The sequence below is a fragment of the Neurospora hispaniola genome (genome assembly GCF_033458365.1).
Source record: "Neurospora hispaniola strain FGSC 10403 chromosome Unknown B0T23scaffold_1, whole genome shotgun sequence".
NCBI classification, from domain to species: domain Eukaryota; kingdom Fungi; phylum Ascomycota; class Sordariomycetes; order Sordariales; family Sordariaceae; genus Neurospora; species Neurospora hispaniola.
The window spans coordinates 5,808,747-5,827,850 of record NW_026944406.1 but is presented as its reverse complement, the minus strand read 5'-3'; the positions used below and the strand labels follow the sequence as shown (position 1 = coordinate 5,827,850).

Below are 19,104 nucleotides of genomic sequence, written 5' to 3'. Positions count from 1 at the left end.
CAAGAAAATATGAAACGAATTTCACAATGTGTGATATGCCGGAATAAAAACTAACCATGATGCTGCGGCGGGTAAATAAGTGAGACCCCAGGCGGGAGGGAATCAACGACTCGCTATTTTTCAATATCGTTATTTAATTTCTTTTTAACCGTGTTACATAGCCATGTGGCCATGCCGTGGGAACAAAAAGAAGGGCAGATTGTTTGTACACTACGTACAGTACAACGTAGGTGGCTGAAAGGCATGTTTTGCATATCACAAACCCACTCTCGTTTCGAATCTTCGATTTGTGTTCAGCGTTACGGAGGTTGATGCAATTCCCGGGCCGTCCCCAACCCGCACCCAGCATCCATCTTCCAGCGGCCTGCTCGGAAACCAACATGATCGCAATCACCCACATCGAGATTCGGTCAGTCACCCCTTTTGCAGACCGGGCGGAGCTGTTCCGCACCATGTACCGCTTTCGAAGATGGCCAGGCGGGGGGACTGCTGGAGTGAAGTGAATGTGTAGTGTCGCATCCAGTTGGCTGGTCATTGCATCTTGTGAATGGAGTCAGATGCTTCTGTCTTTATTCACTTGAATAATTTGGACTCGTGATCTACACTTTTTCTTACTGGAGGCGGCTAAGAATGAGCAACGGGAAACAGTGACGGGCATGGTTGGGAAAGCACGACCGTTTATAATGGCTGAATTAGTGACGAGTGCTCCAATGCGGAGGGAGATTCGGGCTGTTCCATGCTCCCGGTCGTCTCCCCTCAAAAGCCAAGCACGATGGTCACTGGAAACCCCTCTTCGCCACCTCCATTTTTCTTCTTTCCTCCTTTGTCTCGCGAAGGAAAAAGGAAACCTCACCCGTCCACTGGCCCGCGGGAAGATCACTTGCCAAGCAAACAATGGTTCCCAAAAAGCTGGGGCCAGCGTGACATTGACTGCCTTGATTCGTCCACCAATGTCATCAGCCAAGTGGAAAAGAGGGTGGCATTGCAAGAAAGCACTCTGCAGAACCTCAACAACCCAAGAGGCACCTGGCACGCCATCTCTTGGACCGGCATGACCTCCGGTTCTCGCGACTCTTTACCGCCTTTATGTACTGTAGGTATGTATACCCCTCAGTCACCAAAAGCACAATTTGGTTTGAAAAAAAAAAAATTAAAAAAAAATTTCACACTACGCCTCCACTCTCTCGGGAGTTGCGATGCTACCTCGAAATGGAAAAAAAGTACGACATGACTTTTGATTGTGATATATCGTTCTGTCTCAGTCCTAGCGGCTCATCCCTACTGCTAGCAGTACACTAGTAGTGTAGTGCTAGTGGAAAACTGAACAGCTCCCTCAACTCAACTCGACTCAACTCAACAGCCTCCTCGTGCTGTGCTCCTCGGCCGGCCAAAGACGAACACAGCTGCAAGCAGGACACTAGTGTAAAAAAGGTGACCAGCATAAGGATCAGTCGCGCTGCTTTAACGGGCTCTCCACTGTCGATGTCGTCCGAGGCAGATCCCAACTCCACCAATCTCCGCCTCAGGGTTCCTGACCCTCCTGTTCAACTCACCTTCCTCTTCTTACACCGACATCTCATCCCATCCATCCCCAAAGAACAACAAGCAGCAATTGAAGTTCGAGACTCTGAACGCCTCACCACCGACGCTTCAAAACACAATTGTCTTGAGTCGTGACAGCTAAAGCTTTCTGGAACTCGGCAACAACCAGGAACCCCGATCTTCTTGACTCAGTTCCCCGTTTCAACCTCCGTCTACCTCGTTAGCCTCGATATTCGATATACGCCGCCTTCTTAGCATAACGCCAGCCAACACACGATTCTTTGTTTCAAAGTCACACTGGACTCGCCATATACTGTCAAGTCGAGCCTGGGCAAATGCGCTAGAAGGACCTTACCCCCCCGGTCATGACTTGGAAGGGTCCTTCAAATATTCCCGGCACCCGCATCCATCTTCTCCAAATCCTCCCCTATGTCGCGGCTTGAAGGATTATGGCGACGCTGTGGACGTGATCGAGCCAAAGACTTGATTCATTGCTGCCGGCCTCCTTGACTGGCATCGCCCTGCCAGGCGGCAACATCAACATGGAGGCTTATTCTCACAACCACTCACCAGACGTGCCCGACCGAGGGCCCGCCGTCTTCGTCGTCACCACGGTGACAATATGCTTGGCTACCCTCTTCGTCGTTGCTCGAATGGTGTCTCGTATCGGAATCGTACGCAGAGTCGGATGGGATGACTACATCATCATCCTTGCCTGGCTCATCTCCCTGGCCCTATCCATCACCATTGACATGGCCACGAGGCGTGGTCTAGGTCGTCATGACGTGGATATTCACCCTCAGCACCGGCCAGGTTTGAGGATGTGCGAATATGTCTTTTCCATCCTATACGTATGTGTTCTCCCATATCACTTGTGTTAATCCACCCACATCCACTTACATGGGTAACAGAATCCGGCCCTCATGGCTACCAAGACGTCCATCCTCGTCTTCTACCTTCGCCTGGCCAAGAACACGCAAAAGGTCCTTCGGATGGCCTCCTGGGCCGTCCTAGTGATTGTGAACGTTGCTGGAACCATCCTCACTTTCATGAACATCTTTCAGTGCAGCCCGCTGCGAGCTGCTTGGGACATTACGGTCGAGTCGGCCAAGTGTCTGCCCTTGTTGACCGAGTTTATATGCTCTGCCCCCGTGAACATCGTTACCGATCTAGCTATCTTGGCTCTCCCTATTCCCGTGCTCACCGGCATGCGTCTCCCCCCGAGACAAAAGACGATTCTGATCCTTACCTTTACTCTTGGTATCTTTGTGTCGATCGTCGACGTCGTCAGGATTTACTACCTCCAGCAAGCCGTGGGTATAGTATCCATGAACTTTTCCGACGACCCCAGCGCAATTTACGGCCAGAGTGTGAATTTCCCCTGGAACGCATCATTCTCCTTGATGTGGTCGGCTGTCGAGGTCAACGTCGGCATCATCTGCGCCTGCATCCCGACCCTGAAACCCTTGATTATCCGAATCCTTCCTGCCATGATCATCGACCCCGACGGAACTCGCAGTAGCACCCGGGATAGGGACGCCGCCTTCAAGCGGGACAACTCGGACAGCAGCCAACCGGTTACCTCGTCGACGCTGAGCGACTCCCACGCAAGCGCCCCACAAGCCCCAGAGCAGGTCCGTCTACAAAATGACCGACTGTCCGACGAGATCTCCATCAGAGACTTTTTGGCAGCATCAGCCACCAAAGAAATCCCTGCATTCGAAGGCAGGACGCCTACCTTCCCGGATCGACGAAGGTTTTCTTCAGCCCAAGAGAACTCCATCTACTTTGGATTCGTGGAAATGAAGAAGCCAAAGAGCATGGTCAAATCTTCGGTATCGGAATCACTCAAATACTGCACCATCGTCAGCATCCTTTTCTTCCTCTGGGGCTTCTCCTATGGCCTTCTTAACACTCTCAACAACGTCGTGGCAAACGTGGCTCACATGAGCACGGCACAAGCTTTGGGCTTGACAAGCGTCTACTTTGGTGGTGGGTACCTCCTTGGACCTCTTCTCGTCGGAGGCTGGCTGCTCTGCCACGACGAACACCGTCGGTTCAGAAGGAGAAGGCGTGGCGATATCGAACCCATTGGTGGCTTCAAGGCCACCTTCATTGTGGGCATGCTCATCTACGGCGTCGGAACTATCATGTTTTGGCCGTGTGCCGTCCTCTCGGCCTATGGCGGGTTCATGGCCAGCAGCTTTGTTGTTGGGTTCGGACTGGCCGTCTTGGAAACCGCCGCCAACCCCTTTCTTGTGCTCTGCGGACCACCCGAATATGCCGATATGCGACTGCTCCTAGCTCAGGGCGTACAAGCCGTCGGAGCCGTCCTGAGTGGTGTGCTCGCTAATAATGTCTTCTTCCACAAAATCGAAGAACGAAAACACAGCCCCACGACTTTGCTCGACGTCCAATGGACCTACCTCACCATCACCCTCCTCTGCGTACTACTCGCACTCTTCTTTTACTATTCCCCCTTACCCGAAGTAACCGACCGCGAACTCGGCCGGCTCTCCGAACGCCTCCCCGTCGAACCCAAGAAACGCTCCATTGGCGGTGTGTCGCTACGAACGTGGTGCATCCTCCTCGCCGTCTTCTCCCAGTGGTTCTACGTCGCCGCGCAAGAAAACATGTCCGTCTTCTTCACTCGCCTCATGACCACCTTCTCCCCAACGCACGAGCCCTACCCAAACTCGCGGCCCGAAGGATTCGAAATAAGGACGCTCAACTACCTCGTCGTGTCACATACCGCCTTTGCCATCTCCCGCTTCATCGCCGCCTACCTTTGCTATTTACATGTGAAGCGCGGGCCCACAAGCCGCTTCATCCCAACCCCGCGCACGATCCTCAGCATCTGCGCCGCCCTAGCAACAGTCTTCATCTTAGTGACTGTCGTCTACAAACCCGCCTCCAACCCCAATCTCATGGCCATCCCCATCATCCTCTTCTTCTTTTTTGAAGGACCCATCTGGCCTCTGATTTTCTCCCTCGGCATGCGCGGCCAAGGAAAGAGAACAAAGCAAACAGCCGCTTGGCTAACGATGGGCGGCTCCGGTCCGGCTTTTTGGCCTTTTGTCTCGTACGCTATCTTGCAAAGAGGCGCACGCATCCAGACTTCTTTCATCGTCGTTGTCATTCTCATGGCCATGACCATGGTCTACCCCCTTTTCCTCACCTTTGTTCGAGACGCGAGAGAAATGTCTGATCACGTCATGGACACCGCTTCGCAAAAAAGACGGCGAAGCGGGGACGTTGAAGACGGTGGTGGTGGTCTGGGCGGATTAGGAGGAAGGGGAGTCTTCCTTTCCGAGCGCAGAGGCAGCGAAAACCCAATGACGCTTGATCAAATCATTGCCCAACGCCAAAGAGAAAGAGCCAAAGCTGCACAGAAAGCGGCGAGAGCGGAGAATGGAGGAATGCTCAAGAGGTTATCGCGAAGTATGGGGATTGGCGCTGAGGAGACCCCTGATGAGAATATTAAGGATGAGAAGAGGAGGTCTCAGCAGCAGCAGGGACAAGGACAGGGACAGATGCAACAACATTTGCAGCCGGAGATGCAGTATGAGAAACAGTTGGGCAAGAAGACTAGTGGTGAAGATGAACCTTCTCGGAAGGATGGAGAAAGTGAAGAGGATCCTATGAGCGGAGCGGACGAGGCGAGGCACCCGAATCCACCGGCTCCAGAGACTCCGGAATGGGAAAGGCAGACAGCACCTTGGGACCTTCCGCAGTTACAGCTGGATACGCGAATTTTGGAGGATTGAAGAGAGATACCTGATACCCTTATGATTGATGAATTTATGCGGAAATGAAAAAGGGAATATATATATATATACCAGGGCGTTGTTATTGGATGGATCGACGCAAAAGGCAAACACCAAATACATACGTTTTGCGCCACGGGTGGTCGGCCGAATATCAGGCAGGATAGGCGTCGGTCAGAGCGATCATAAGAGTACATACATACTTCAACGCACTGCACATACATACCATACCATACCAATACTTGCTTGGCACGCTTAAGATACCCCTTATATATAATACAATGCTGCTTTGTTTGTTTGTCCGTTACTTTGGGAACTTCCATCATGTGTATTGAGTTGTCCGAGTGAAGCGACATGGTATAATGGCAAGGGTATGTGATGTTATATAAAGAAGAAAACCTCTGATGGGTATTTCATCTTCTTATGCTTCTCTCTCCCTTTTCTCTTAGGCCTTTAAAGAATATTGTATGTCTTACGGCCGCTCGTCCACGACAAAATTGATGAGAATCTTCTTTGGCTGTAGCTTTGATTCTATGGTAGGTAGTGGGCGATCAACCAACTGGGCAAGTAAGTGAACCAGTCCAACCATGCCAACTCGTTGTGGTTAGGAAAGGTTGTTACAAAACGGTGATAGGGATTACGATTGTTCGAAAACAAATTGACTAGAACCCCTCTGGGGTACGATTATCCGGGGATTGCAAAGAAGTTTGAGTCCAAAGGTTGTGATACAAACGATCAGATGCGCTGTGAGAGGATTTTTCAAAGCGCCAAAGTATGATGCACTGACCATAACGTGTTCGGTTTATTCTCTTATGACCATTCGGCAAAGGTCACAAATCTTGTCAGGGACGAGCCGCGTTACCTGATAGCAAGTGAACGCTTTCCTATATTTAGTAAACGTCGGCTTTTTTGTTCCAAGGTAATACACGAACCGGGACTGGATTATAGTTCTAGACTATAGACAGTCGAAGAAATCAATCCCAGAGATAATGCTCGCTTTAATGATACGCTTTATGTGATGTCTTCAACGCTGCCTCGAACTCATGAACCTCAACCGATCATACACAGTAAACATGATCCGGACACAGCTCGCCACAAGCCCGCAAACTTGCCTCCCTACCTTGGTACAGCTTCCTCCATCAACTTAATCTCTCTGTCTCCGTCTCCCTCTCCATTTCGTCTTTGTCCGCCACTCACTCTCACTCCCCGCCTCATACCCACTATCACTGTTACTCTCATACCAATAACTCTCACTCTCACTTTCGTCACTCTCGTCACTCTCGTCACTCTCACTCTCGTCACTCACTGCCTAAGTGTGCACCCACTTCCCATCCTCCAAGCTCTCCACAACCTCATCCAGCTCATCCTCCCTCAACAACTCCTCAATCAGAGCCCCATTGACCAAATCATTCTCCACCGCCCTCTTATCCGCCTCCTCCTCTGTGGCCGCAATCCCAGCAGCCAAATGCCTCTTCACCAGCCTTTTCCTGGCAACAGGGAACGCCACTCTGACAAAGAACTTGAGGTCCATCAGTTTAGCAGCATCAGACCAGGGTTTTTGATCTAGTAGGAGGTCTGTTTTTATCTCCGTTAGCTTCTTACCCCCTCACAATCAATCCCCAAACACAATAGGAAATCTGAAGAAAGAAGAGAGAGAGAGAAAAAAAAAAAAAAAAAAGGGAAGGCAAGAGAAAAAACTTACAATTCCCCTCAAAAACCACCACCCTCACCTCCGGTCTGACTTCGATCCCTTTCTCCACCGGATCCTTCAACGCATGATCGAAACTAGGCGCCCACACCGTTGTTGTTGTTGTTGTTGTTGTTGTTGTTGTTGTATTTCCTACAGTCACCGGCTTTCGTAGTTCCTTCACCAACTCATAGAACCCCTGTCCATCAAAAGTAAATTCCGCGCCGCGTCGGGCGTGTGCGAGGTCCGGGTCGGGCATGGCGGACAGTTGGGCGCGCGTGAGGTGGAAGCCGTCCATGGGGAGGGCGGTGGCGAAGTCTGGGGACATGGAAGCAAGGGGGGAAGTGGTGTAGTGCAGGTGATTAAGGCGGCGAGCGAGGATTTGGGAGAGGGTTGTTTTTCCTGGTTTTTGTGGGATAGGGTCAGTTAGGTTGGTGAGAGGGTTGGTAGGAGGGGGAGGGGGAGGAGCAAGAAGAAAAGGAGGAGGAGAAGGCTTACCGGAGCCGGGGATACCTGCTATGGCGATCACTGTTTAAGGAAGACGGTTAGTATGTTTGGTGTTGTTGTTACTTAAAAAGATGAGGAGTGACGAAGCAAAGGGGATTCAGCGAGGTGAGTTGGTAAGCGTAAGACCCGAAGTGTCCACAGTCACCTGGTGCAGAGAAGGTCGAGATGTACGAGTCACTGAACGAATATAACAGGCATGCTGGAGGCGACGAGTAGTGATGATGGCTGTTTGATGACGGGGGAGATTATGGAAGAAGAACCGGTGAGCACATACAGAGTCTTTGATCCTTGGGTGTGTCGAGAAACTTGTCCCATGCCCTCTCGACCAAGCGATCCATTTGTTCCTCCATACTTGGTGATCTATTATTGACTGCGGATGCTGATAGTTGCCAGATGGTTGGTATGAGATGAGGTCACTTGTAAGCCGGCGATGATGGGTGGGAGAAGATTAAGATATTGTTTACAGATGGACACGTTAAACAACGAGAAAGAGGAGAAAAGTAACAGGGCTTTGTTGGTTGCCAATAGTTGTTGTTGTTTCGTTATCCAAAGCTGGAAGTTGCTATCGTGAAGAAGTCGGTCGGGGAAGGAAAGACCCCCCAAACCCAACGCCGGCCGGGCCATAACATGGAAGTTCGAAGATGTGGGGCCGCCCTACGGAGCTCCACGGGGCCACTGCGGGGCTCGTGGAGAAGATTGCCGCTCCGTTACTTCGGGCTTTTAGGGCTCCGCAATTGCTGTCTTCACTTCCTTGTCCGGAGAGCTTCCAACCCCGGGGAAAGACTTTCACTCACTTACACATTCATTCTCCCCTCGACTTCCACCTTTTCAAACTGCATACAACTCGAGAAGATTTCTACGATCCATACTTCCCAAACCTATCACGAGAATCTTGAAAGTTTTTATTTCAGAAATTTACATCTAAACATCACAACCAAAACCATGTCCCTCGAAGCCGAAGAAACCCTTGAATCTGGCCTTCTAGGCATCGGTCTAGGTTCCGACTCCGAAGACGAGTCAACCACCAACACCAACTCTAATACCAAAACCGAAGTCGTACCCGAATGCGCAGCACCAGCCACAAAAGCAGACAGGACAGCCCTTTCGGAGGAAGCCTTCCAAGAGCTCAAAAAGACTTATCGCGTCAAGGTTGAGAACGGCGAGGTACGTATGAAATTCCTCCTCTCCCTTTGTTTCTCTCCACTTTCTATATTATATTATATTCCGCCTCGTTCTAAGCCGCCATGTCCGCTCCTGCTCTTGTGACCTTTTTCACACCTCAAACCTCGAAACCTCCAACCCTTTCAAACTATCAAGTTTTCCAACTTGCCTCCCCTTCTTCCCCCTCGTCCCTACACTATGCTCCCCCCTGCCGCCCCCGTGCATCAAGTCCAACCAAGCCTCACATACACTACATTCACACATCTAACACGCACAAAGTTCCACCGTCATCTCCGATTCCCCCTCGGCTCCCCCGCCGCAGACGGAAGCAGAACCATCAACAAGCCCGAAGCGCAAGAGATTCTACACGCAGTGGAGGAGCTCTACTTCTTTCGGAGGTACGAGGAGGCAGTGGCGCTACTGAGAAAGGTATGGGAGGATGCGGGGGACAGTCTCTTTGATCGGGATACGACGGGGTTATTGAGGCTGTATGAGACGAGGTGTGGGGAGAGGTTGAGGGGGGTTAATGTGGATGGGCAGTGAGTTGTAGGGGAGAGATAGGTTTGTGGAATTATTGATACCCTTTTTATGTGCGTTTGTGATTACTTTGATTGATATAATGCAGTGCAGTGCAACGTTGGTAGGTTGGGTTGGTTTGGTTAGAGGTTCAGATGAGATGGCTGTTCGTTCAGTTTGGTGTGAGGACGTTGGATGTCAAGCAAATATTTTCAGCATGAGTTCATCGCGATGAGTTTTCAAAATACGAACGGTAGTCAGGAACAGCGCCGAAATGAAGCACAGTGTTTGAACGAGGGAAATTGTAAGATGTCTCTTATCTATACCTCAAAATGTAAATGACAAAAATCTAGCAAATGGTGTGAATGCTCTAACTTCCTTCTTCCATCTCTCCATCCTATCCATCATCTCCTTTTCAGATTCCATCTTAGCCGTCGCCGCAACCCGATTTATCTGAACCGTCTAGGGTATGTGCAAGGAGTTTCGTACCCCGCGCATGTCATCGGGCCGTCGCATCGAAGGCCATCAGCACCCCTCGCTTCCTTCAAACCGCTTCGGAAGACCGGAAGCAAGGAATGACAAATGATGATTTTCAGTTTCCTTTAACCTCCATGTTCAGTACCAAGAGAAATCCCAGAAATGAATCGGGGATAGGGGGGTAACTCCGAGAACTCCGTGTCAACACTGCTCGACAAGATGGGCATGATGACGCAGGAATAAAGACACAACAGATGAGGAAAGGAAAACGCAAATCTACAATAACACATTTGAATTTGGGATATCGAAATGAATAAAAGCAAGATAAAATGAAGATGCATCGCTTCTTCCCCCCCTTGAGTGAATAATGAACACCGAACAACGCCGTCTAATGAAGTTGACTCCCAAGTCTATGCTTTTTGGCTAAACCCCCGGACTCCGTACGACATCGCTTTTGTTTGTATGTAAACCCATCAATCGCAAAGAAAGAGAAAGAGAAGTGTGTGTGTGAGTGAATGCATCATTGATGCCGCGCCAAGCCAGGAGACAGACAATGCCTGCTGCACGGAACTGCCCGGAAAGTCTTTTTCAGCTCAATCGCTTGTTTGCTTGCCGCTGGTGCGCGACACGTGTGTGTGTCGGCGAATGTCGTGATTTGGCGTCACGATCGAGGCAAGCGATTTGATGATGCGCTGCCGGCATTGCTGCTGCTGCTATATGTGATGATGGTGCCGTCGCTCAATCGCCCCGACGATGCAGAAATAAATCGAGCATGTCAGAGCGACCTCGGATCGTAAAGAGAGACTTAGGCAGCCATGCGGATGTTCCCCGCTTGCTCCCTGATGAGGCCCATCTTCTCCCTTTCCCTTTCCTCGGCAAAGACGCGCCTGCTCATGGCCAGCACGGACTCGAATCCTTCCTTGCCCTTAGCCGCGTTCTCCCGGAACCTCTTGACAAGGGTGTCCTCGATGCTGTTCTTGATGCGCTGCCAGCCACCAGCCAGAGCGGTGATCTGGGCCTCCTGGTGAAACTTGGTCTGGTGGTCGGAGAGGGGCGAGTAGACGACGGTCTCCTGGACGTTGAGCAAGTTGCTCCAGGTGATATTTGTGGAGACCATGGTAACGGTCTTGGTCTTGGGGTCGACGTATGAAGTCTCAAACACCTGCGACTCGTCCATGCCGCCGCCCATCATGCTCTTGAGCCATTCCGGAGCAGCCTGACGGCAGGTGATGAGGCGCTCGGTGCGCAGGATGCCGGTGGCAGGGTCAACGCTGCGGCTGATGGTATCGACGGCGACAACGTGCGTTGACTTCTCGTTCCATGGGCAGTACTTCCGCCAGTTGGCAGTCGATACCTCTTCCCATGAGTAATTGAAGGTTTCTGTGTTGGAAAAGACCTTCATTTTGATAGCTTTGCGAAGTGTTTTATTGAGTTTGTTGGTGATGGATTCGTGAGGTGGTGTCAAGATGGAATCCTCTTATAAGTGATAAAAAATCGACTCGGAAGCGCCGCGCTGACAAAAAGCAGACCGCAAGAAGGGGAGAGACGATCCTTATGTCGACAATTGCGGTGACTCAAGCGAGCGGTCAGCTAGAAATAGGGCGTGGTGATGGTGGTGGTGGTGGCTGTAAGAAATCGTCTGGACCAACGACAAGAATAGGACTTTTTGGTGGTCAAGGATTGGCTTGTGATAACGCAGAGAGCGGAGGAGCGCAGCAGAAAGTTCTTTCGCAGGGGCTAGACTAGTGACTAGCTGACTGGGACCCTGGGTAAACAAAACCGGTTGATCCGAACAACGGCCTGGAACCTTGGGTTGATCGACGATAACGGAGCGCGTGCCTGGTTTGCTTGTGACACTACCGCGTGTACGTCCCGTCCTAAAGGGGAAAATAATAGCTTGGTTGTGATTGTTTGTAGTATGTGGTCGCGTGAAGGTACCTAGGTAGACAAGGGGGAGTGGAATGCAGAACAAGTGCAGTACTATAAAGTGAGAGACACTTGAAAACAGAGTTGAACAAACTTTGTGAAGCCTCAAAAACAGCGAGACCGGAACGGAGCAGAGGAAGAGCGGTTGCGGCCTTTATGACTTGCCGCTTGTCATCGCGATATTCCTCGGCTTTTACCAATTGGAACCGAAATGTGACGCCTTTCTTTTTTTTTTTTTCCTCCTTCCAGCGTTGTACGCCCCCGCGCGGCCCAGTTAGTGGCTCACTGAGCCCGTTGGTCCGTTCACACCCGCGTCTCACGAATTCTTATCGGGTCCGTGATAAACCCAGAAAAAAAAGTGGCAACGCAGCTGCGCAGTCAGCCAATGGGATGAACCACATTTTCCACACTCAATCTCCACCAACCTCAGTTTGGCGAGGTGTGGAAAAAATAGTCCGAACACACTTACACCAGAAATACACGGGAATGTGTTCGGTCTTTTGTTCACACACCTCGGTTAGACAGGTCGGACACGGCGAATCTGACAAAGCCGCAGACGTCACAGCCGGTCTACCTCCGTCATCCCCAGATGTCGATCACTCCGCCTCCGTGATCGCTTCCGTCACTCTTCGCCGCTGATTGACAATTCGGAAAGCCGTGGAATTTTTGAGCCTCTGTATCGGTACGGTACGGTTGTGGATCGCTGGGTCCGATTTGTTCGGCCCGCACGGAGTACGAGTGGATCTCTTGGGACCGGCTTGGCTCTCGAAGCTCCGCACATACTCCGGTTGTCCTCTCTGGTCGACGGCCAGCTATATTGAAACATGACACGCTAGTTTTCATGTGCTGACCGAGTTTAAACTTCCAGCGTCAAATCCCTGCCATTAGCTAAAACAACCGTTACAGATTGATGAACCAAGTGTCAAAACGTCCTAGCACTCGGTAGATTGATGACTGCGCGCTGCTGGGTTTCTGGCTGGCTCGAGCTTTCTTTCACCCCTCCCTATCAAAGCGCACTCATCGCCATGAACTCGTGGTGCTACAATCTTTTACAAACAACATTACAGGAAGAAAACGCGAACCAAACAAATCCCGGACTTTTTTTGTCGTACCCTATCCTATGCTATGCTACCCCATTAATCCCTTAGAAATCATCACCACGGCTGATAACCTCCTTCACGGTAGGTCTGAGCAGAATGGTGTGCTCATACTGGGCAGTGTAAGAGCCCTTCTTATCAACCAATGGGGGATAAGCCTCGACAATACCCTGTGACACAAGGTTGTTCAACTGTAACACGCATCGATTAGCAACAGAATGATTCGGGCTAATAGACAGCGAACATCAAAAACTTACCCCGAGAAGATACTTGTCCTGACCCAAACGATCAATGTAACGCCTGCAGAAAGGAAGAGTACCAAAGTTCTTGGTGATCACGTTCAACAAGGACTTGGCAGAGGACAGACGGAGATCGACCTTGGCCGCATCACCACGCTTGGCGTAGTGCGAAACCTCACCCTCCTCATGCACGTAGCCGTTGCCCGTGCTACCGAAAGTCTCAATGGCAAAGACATCGCCTTCCTCCATCTTGGTCTGGTCGTTGCTCTTGACAATCGGCACGCTCTTGGTGCCGTGGATGCTGTAGTGGTTGATGGTGTGGCCGTTCAAGTTGCGGATGGACTTGACGGGAAGCATCTGACCGTTGATCTCAACCTCGTAGCTCTCCATGACCTCCTGAATGGCGGCACCAATGTCGCCCACACGCACGTCGATACCGGCCTCCTTGATACCGGCGTTGGTGGCGGCCTTGACGGCCTCGAGAAGGGGGTCATAGCGGGGGTTGAAGGCGACAGTGAAGGCGCTGTCGACGATGCGGCCGTTGACGTGCACACCGAAATCCACCTTCATGACGTCGTCCTCCTGCAGAACCATCTTGTTGCCAGCGTTGGGGGTGTAGTGCGCCGCGCAGTGGTTGATGGAGAGACCAGTAGGGAAACCCATACCGGCGATGAGAGCGTCGCCCTCCTCGAGACCGCTGTGGCCGGTCAAGGCACGCACACTATCCTCAATGTTCTCGGCGATCTCGGTCAGGGTCTGGCCGGGCTTGATGCTCTTTTGCGCCCACTGGCGAACCTGTCTGTGCACCTCGGCGGCGTGGCGGTAATCAGTCAAGAACTCCTGGTTGAGATTGTCGAGATGGCGCTTCTCCTCGTTGGTCACCCGGTTCAGGTTATCGTTGACGTATTCGACCTCCTCGCCCTTGGGGTACTGCTTGTTGGGGAAGAGCTGCGAGACGAGGACACGGGGAGGCTCGCTTTGACTGGTCGGGGCCTTCTTCTTCTTCTTGGGCTTTCTCTTCTTCTTCTTCTTGGCGGCACCGGCGGCAGGGGCGGCAGCGCCCTCCTCGGCTTCCTCGTCACCGGACTCGGCATCGCTGTCGTTGCCGTTGGCCGCCGCGGGAGCGGGCTTGGTCTCGACTATTTTTCGGATACAGCAAGTCAGTGGTGACCTTTACGGTTGCGCCGTGATGCAGGGTGTCGGGAGGATGTTGAAGTCCATACCGCTGAGCTTGCTAAGCTCTTCTGCTGGGGCTGCTTGAGCTGCCATCTTGTCTGTTTGATGTCTCCTGACCAGAAAGATGTCAAGAGGAACAGACAAAGTGTTTGTTGTTGAAGAAGAAGAAGGAAAGCTGACATTCTTCAACCAAACAAAAGTTCAATCCCCACCATCCAAAGCTCCCAACGTATCGCTTATCGCCCCATTGGATGGTCAGAAAATTGACGGCTGACCACTTACAGCGCTCCGTGCAGGGGCTACAGGGCGCGACGTTCACAAACGCGGGGTTGCAGTGGAACGCCCCAAAGCGCCCTTGAATTGACATGTTCGACGCTGCATGAGCTGACCCGACCCAGCTTGCCCTTGCCGCGTTATCCGGATATTGCAGGCTTGTCCCAATTGAAGGGGATGCATCTCACGGGGCGGGCGGTGAGGTGGCCAGAGCTTCGAGGACATTGTGCCTCGATTATGTCACTGCGTCACCGGCGGCAGGGATCCTGTCGTTATCGTATCAGGCTTGAAGCTAAAGGAAACCAAACCTACCGTCAACAAGGAACGTCGATTGCGCCTGGGTGTTTCTTCATTTGAGAGGACATGAAGGATCATCTATGAGCCCAGCGAGAACGGGATGAGGAATGCCAGTTCACTACAGCTCTTTCGGTGCGGCCTTGCGCCCTCTTGGTCGCCAATGCCGTCGTGATCTCCCCCATCTTTCCACTCCTCCACCCTCGATTATCACCACTGCGAGAGTTAACGTCGCGAACAAAGTCTCCCGCAACTTTTCCATTTCGCGTACTCTACAAACCGGCCGTCAAGAGCCTGAACACCACAACAATCACTATGAAACGTTAAACGTTCATTTCGACGCCACTCAGGCGGAAATCAAAAAGTGGCTATGCCTTTTCTTGAGCTTCCTATCGCAAAACTCCACCACACTTTTCTTATCACTTACACCAACTCGCGGTCCACATCTTTCACTACCTATATCCCATCACCTCATGTCTCTACACTTTCACCCTTTGCTGCGCCAACAGTCCATCTCTCCATATACCCTGCCTAGGTATCATCCCTCCTAAGAAAGAACACTGTAAACTAACGGCAACAACAGATCCTTCTACCACCTCTCCAAAACCCACCACCCCGACCACAACCCTTCAGACCCGCACGCCTCCCACCGCTTCATGCGCATCTCCGAAGCCTACTCCACCCTTTCCCACGCCGACAAACGCGCCCGCTACGACCGCGACGTCCTCCGTCTCCATTTACGCGCCCGCGCCCACGGCTCGCACCACTCCTCCTCCGTCGGTCCGGCCGGCGGCCGCCCAGCCTCTGGCCTGTCCAAGCGCCGCTCAACGACACAGGGCGCTCCCCCGCCTAGCTTTTTCAAACAAGGCGGGTACGGCGAGCAGAAGGTGAAGAGGGAGTGGCAACAGAGTACGGGGTACTCTTCACAGCAGCAGCAGTACGGGGGTGGTCCACGTCCGACAGGGGGTTTCAGTTGGGGAGGAGGAGGAGAAGGAGGAGGGGGAGGAGCGACAGGACCAAGACAACAAGAATGGTCCCAAGCCTTCAACCCCGCTTCGGCACCTCACTTCAACAGCGAGCAACACACGCGCACCCATGAGCAACTATGGGAAAACCTCAAAAAGTCGCATGCAAGAAGGAGTGAGGCGGCTAGACAGCAGGCGCGGCAGCAACAACAGCAGGAAGAAGGGGAGTGGGGAGGGGAGGGACAGCAGCAGCAGTGGTGGTCGGGGTCGGGGTACCATCAGGAGGAACAACAACCCTACAAACAGCAGCAGTGGGGTGAAAGCAAAAAAGTGATGCCGGAGATTCAGCAGGGAAATTGGGCAAGTTTCTTTGCGGTTACGGCGGTGCTGTTGGTTTCGAGCTTTGGGCCTTATTGGCTGTTTGGGGAGTGGACGAGTACGGGCGGTGGTGGTGGTGGTGGTGGTGGTGGTGGTGGTGGTAAGAAGAGGAGTGGAAGCGGTGGCAGTGGTGGGAGTGGAGGGGGAAGTAGGAAGCCGACTGCTGTTTGAGCTGTGGGATTGATGGGTAAGATTATCATATAAACTGGAAGCAGGTTGAACAGGACTGCGGGACCACAAGAGTAACAGAATTGTGGCAGGTCCAAGTGACAAATATACAGGTAACGTAGTTCTGCAGTTGAAAAAGAACTTTGTATAACAACAGACTACATTCATAATTCAGCTCTTGAGAAGTTGATGAGGCTTCAGCTGCGTGCCGAGTAACCTCTGTTACAGATCAATACGCATCTTTGCATGCTAGGTGTTCGCCGTACTAAGGTACCTATATATAGCTATCGTATCTCCGCTAGTCGAGGTGTATGGTATTGATTTGTGGACAACATGTTGAATAAGCTGTATCCCCCTAGGTTTAGTTAACGGGCTGGTTATTAAGCTTTACTTCCATCAAAGAATTCATCCTAACAGTCCCGTCCTGATGCTTCACTTCATTGCAAAGCCCTATGGAGTTTCGACAGTCTTCGAAAAGCAAGTACTGAATGAGCGTGTTTGAAATCGCTATGGGTATTTATAATCTAAGTAGTGTAATGATCGCGCTTGGTTTCCGTCTCCAGCCTAATTACAGTAACCATGTCCATCAAAGACGCTACAACTCTATCAAGAACTTTTGGCCCTCTTCGTTACACAAAAGCCCAAACCACTTATACACAAACTCATCCTATCAGTCAGCCACCCGAAGCAGGGCGCAACGTTCGTCATCTTCACTGTCTTCATAAAAGAAATAGATGTCACTACTGGAAGGGGAGGCTCCACGATGCCAGCAAAGGGGGGTTATCTATTCCAGTTGAGAATTTGTTCGAAGGAATACTATTACGCCGCTGCTTCTTCACATCTGTCCTGCGATTACTCTAAGACTCGAAGGTGAAGCTGGTGCCGACCTTGTGGGTGGCCTGGTCAAGCTTCTGGGTATCGAAAGAGGCACCAACACCGAGGGTGACGCCCTCACGGAGGAGAACGTTGTAGGCAATGGCAGCGACACCACGGTCGTTGATCTTGCCCTATAAGGTTGGAAAAAAACATCAGGTCAGCATACATGAGTTCCATAAACGAAATGACAGCAATAACATACCTTGACGAAAGAGACGGGGTCAATGCGGTACTTGGTGGCGACCTCGAGGCCGACGGTGTTACCGGTCTTGGAGTTCCAGGTAGCCTTGGAGCCGGCCTCAACCTGGGAGTTGACCTTGTGGTAGTAAGAAGCGGAGAAGACGCTCAGGTTGTCAGTAGCGGTGATGGCAGCGCTGTAGGTAGGGGCGTGGTAGCCGACAGCGGCGCTGTAACCAGTGATGGCAGCCTTCTGAACATCGTAGCCAGCGGAGGCACCAGCGAGGAAACCCTCGTGGCCGACAATGGCGTCAATGTTGGCGGTGGGGCCCTTGAGGAGGTCGAAGAAAGCACGGCCGTGGAAGTTGCTCTGCTTGAAGTGGAGGTTGAACTTGGCGCCGCGAGCGTTGGTGGCGGGGAGGAAAGAGAAGATACCCTCAGCCTTGAGACCCTTGGCGAGGTTGTCGGCCATCTCGACCTTGGTCTCAAGGGCGTTGGCAGTGTTCCAGGTCTGGGTGACGGTCAAGCCTGTTGTTCGCCAGTACATTAGCATTGTCGTGAGGTTCGCATACGGATAATAGTAAAAGCTCAAGTAGAGGGGTCGTCCCCGAACTCGAGGACCGATGATGCCGCCTAGAGAGAAATTCAAGTCTACCGGCGGCCGAACACGCGCTGAAGGCCTCTGCTTTGGATGTTTCACGTTGGCAGTACCATTGTCGTTGGCGGCTAAACTTCCGTCGGGACGACAATTCTTGGCCTTTTCGCTGTTGTGGACGCGTCTGTGAACAATGCAAAAGCCAGGAGGTAGCGGTGCGCCGGGAGGAAGGGGACCATAAGGGGGACCAGAAGAAGAAGACAAAGATGTAAGAGAAGAGTGATATGTACCATTGGGCTTGTCGGTGAATTTGCCCTCGAGCTATCAGTCACGCAAAAGAGGTCAGCTTGGTCTGTTGGCAACAGGAGAGAAGGGAGGGCGTTTGGCGCAACAGCAAGGTGATATGATGCTATCGCGGCATTGCGCCGGGAGCCCTAAGAGAGGGAGGAGGTAACATACAGCACCGCTGGTGACCTTGTCGTGCGTGGACTTGCCGGTAACCTTGAAGGCGACATTGTTGGGGGTGTTGGACTTGACCTCGATGGTGCCGGCAGCGAGGTGGTAGAAGTCCTTGTTGAGGAGCTATATTGCGCGCAAAGAAGTCAATGGTTAGCGACACATTATAGTGCGTGCATGGGGTCCAGGGCCCAATCATGCAATCATGGTGGGGGTGGAGGAGGGTGACGATGTTGCTTCATGGACATTGGCATCGACGAGCTATCGCGAGAGGGGGATGTGTAGGTATGGGGAAATGCCGCTTCAGCTTTGGAGCTTGTACAGCTTTCTCCAGCCAAACAGACAAACATGTCTCTCGATAACATCGATCGAAACAGGTCGCCGTCATAGCTCGGGTGCGGAGCACTGGGAGGCGTGATTTTTGCTTACGTCGTTGGCCGACTTGGCGATGTCAGAGAAAGCGGGAACAGCCATTGTGAAAGATGTTGTGTGAGGGCGACACGGGTATGATGGTGAATGGAGAAAGTGAGGTTGCGGAGTTCAAGAACGCGAGCTGGAGACGGGAGTCGGGAGAGAAAAGGCTTGCGGTTATGTTGCGCGCGGCGGGGAGCAGCAAGCTCGGGTCGGCTGCGACTGACGGCGGGGGGCCTCTCTGGTGGGTTCTGGCGAGCCTGGCGACTGGGTTGGGAAGTCGGCGTCGGGTCTGGGAAGCTCCAGCCGAAAAGTGGAAATGGAAATGTTGGGAACACCAGAGACACCCCAAGACCAGGTGCAATGTCCCGATAAATTTCTTAGACGGAGTCGTGATTGGTCTTTCTCGCCGTGTG

At 52.1% G+C, this 19,104-nt stretch overlaps 7 protein-coding genes across 7 annotated transcripts; 3 read left to right on the top strand and 4 right to left on the bottom strand.

Moving 5' to 3' along the window:
* Positions 1 to 1,881: 1,881 nt before the first annotated feature.
* On the top strand, positions 1,882 to 5,386 carry B0T23DRAFT_38170 (major facilitator superfamily domain-containing protein). The gene is made up of 2 exons (XM_062837279.1): positions 1,882 to 2,393; positions 2,454 to 5,386. Exons 1-2 carry the CDS (start codon positions 2,085 to 2,087, stop codon positions 5,307 to 5,309), a joined length of 3,165 nt encoding a protein of 1,054 aa, XP_062697854.1. The 5' UTR covers positions 1,882 to 2,084; the 3' UTR covers positions 5,310 to 5,386.
* An 834-nt stretch (positions 5,387 to 6,220) lies between these two features.
* Positions 6,221 to 8,149, bottom strand: B0T23DRAFT_371808 (P-loop containing nucleoside triphosphate hydrolase protein). The gene is made up of 4 exons (XM_062836670.1): positions 7,778 to 8,149; positions 7,495 to 7,524; positions 7,012 to 7,398; positions 6,221 to 6,884 (listed from the first exon to the last, which is right to left on the bottom strand). Exons 1-4 carry the CDS (start codon positions 7,851 to 7,853, stop codon positions 6,619 to 6,621), a joined length of 759 nt encoding a protein of 252 aa, XP_062697853.1. The 5' UTR covers positions 7,854 to 8,149; the 3' UTR covers positions 6,221 to 6,618.
* Positions 8,150 to 8,262: 113 nt separating this feature from the next.
* B0T23DRAFT_371806 (uncharacterized protein) lies at positions 8,263 to 9,257 on the top strand. The gene is made up of 2 exons (XM_062836669.1): positions 8,263 to 8,667; positions 8,944 to 9,257. The coding sequence occupies exons 1-2, from the start codon at positions 8,446 to 8,448 to the stop codon at positions 9,205 to 9,207; spliced, it is 486 nt and encodes a 161-aa protein (XP_062697852.1). The 5' UTR covers positions 8,263 to 8,445; the 3' UTR covers positions 9,208 to 9,257.
* Positions 9,258 to 10,284: 1,027 nt separating this feature from the next.
* On the bottom strand, positions 10,285 to 11,297 carry B0T23DRAFT_38150 (PRELI-like family-domain-containing protein). Its single transcript, XM_062837266.1, has one exon. The coding sequence runs from the start codon at positions 11,057 to 11,059 to the stop codon at positions 10,463 to 10,465; it is 597 nt and encodes a 198-aa protein (XP_062697851.1). The 5' UTR covers positions 11,060 to 11,297; the 3' UTR covers positions 10,285 to 10,462.
* A 1,279-nt stretch (positions 11,298 to 12,576) lies between these two features.
* On the bottom strand, positions 12,577 to 14,299 carry B0T23DRAFT_38118 (putative methionyl aminopeptidase). The gene is made up of 3 exons (XM_062837251.1): positions 14,143 to 14,299; positions 12,938 to 14,058; positions 12,577 to 12,871 (listed from the first exon to the last, which is right to left on the bottom strand). Exons 1-3 carry the CDS (start codon positions 14,186 to 14,188, stop codon positions 12,728 to 12,730), a joined length of 1,311 nt encoding a protein of 436 aa, XP_062697850.1. The 5' UTR covers positions 14,189 to 14,299; the 3' UTR covers positions 12,577 to 12,727.
* Positions 14,300 to 14,568: 269 nt separating this feature from the next.
* Positions 14,569 to 16,176, top strand: B0T23DRAFT_417567 (uncharacterized protein; the record flags this gene model as incomplete). The annotated part of the gene is made up of 2 exons (XM_062839657.1): positions 14,569 to 15,026; positions 15,246 to 16,176. Exons 1-2 carry the CDS (start codon positions 14,773 to 14,775, stop codon positions 16,174 to 16,176), a joined length of 1,185 nt encoding a protein of 394 aa, XP_062697849.1. The 5' UTR covers positions 14,569 to 14,772.
* A 474-nt stretch (positions 16,177 to 16,650) lies between these two features.
* On the bottom strand, positions 16,651 to 19,069 carry B0T23DRAFT_38094 (mitochondrial outer membrane protein porin). The gene is made up of 5 exons (XM_062837233.1): positions 18,707 to 19,069; positions 18,281 to 18,403; positions 18,112 to 18,142; positions 17,252 to 17,754; positions 16,651 to 17,180 (listed from the first exon to the last, which is right to left on the bottom strand). Exons 1-5 carry the CDS (start codon positions 18,749 to 18,751, stop codon positions 17,031 to 17,033), a joined length of 852 nt encoding a protein of 283 aa, XP_062697848.1. The 5' UTR covers positions 18,752 to 19,069; the 3' UTR covers positions 16,651 to 17,030.
* Positions 19,070 to 19,104: the final 35 nt, after the last annotated feature.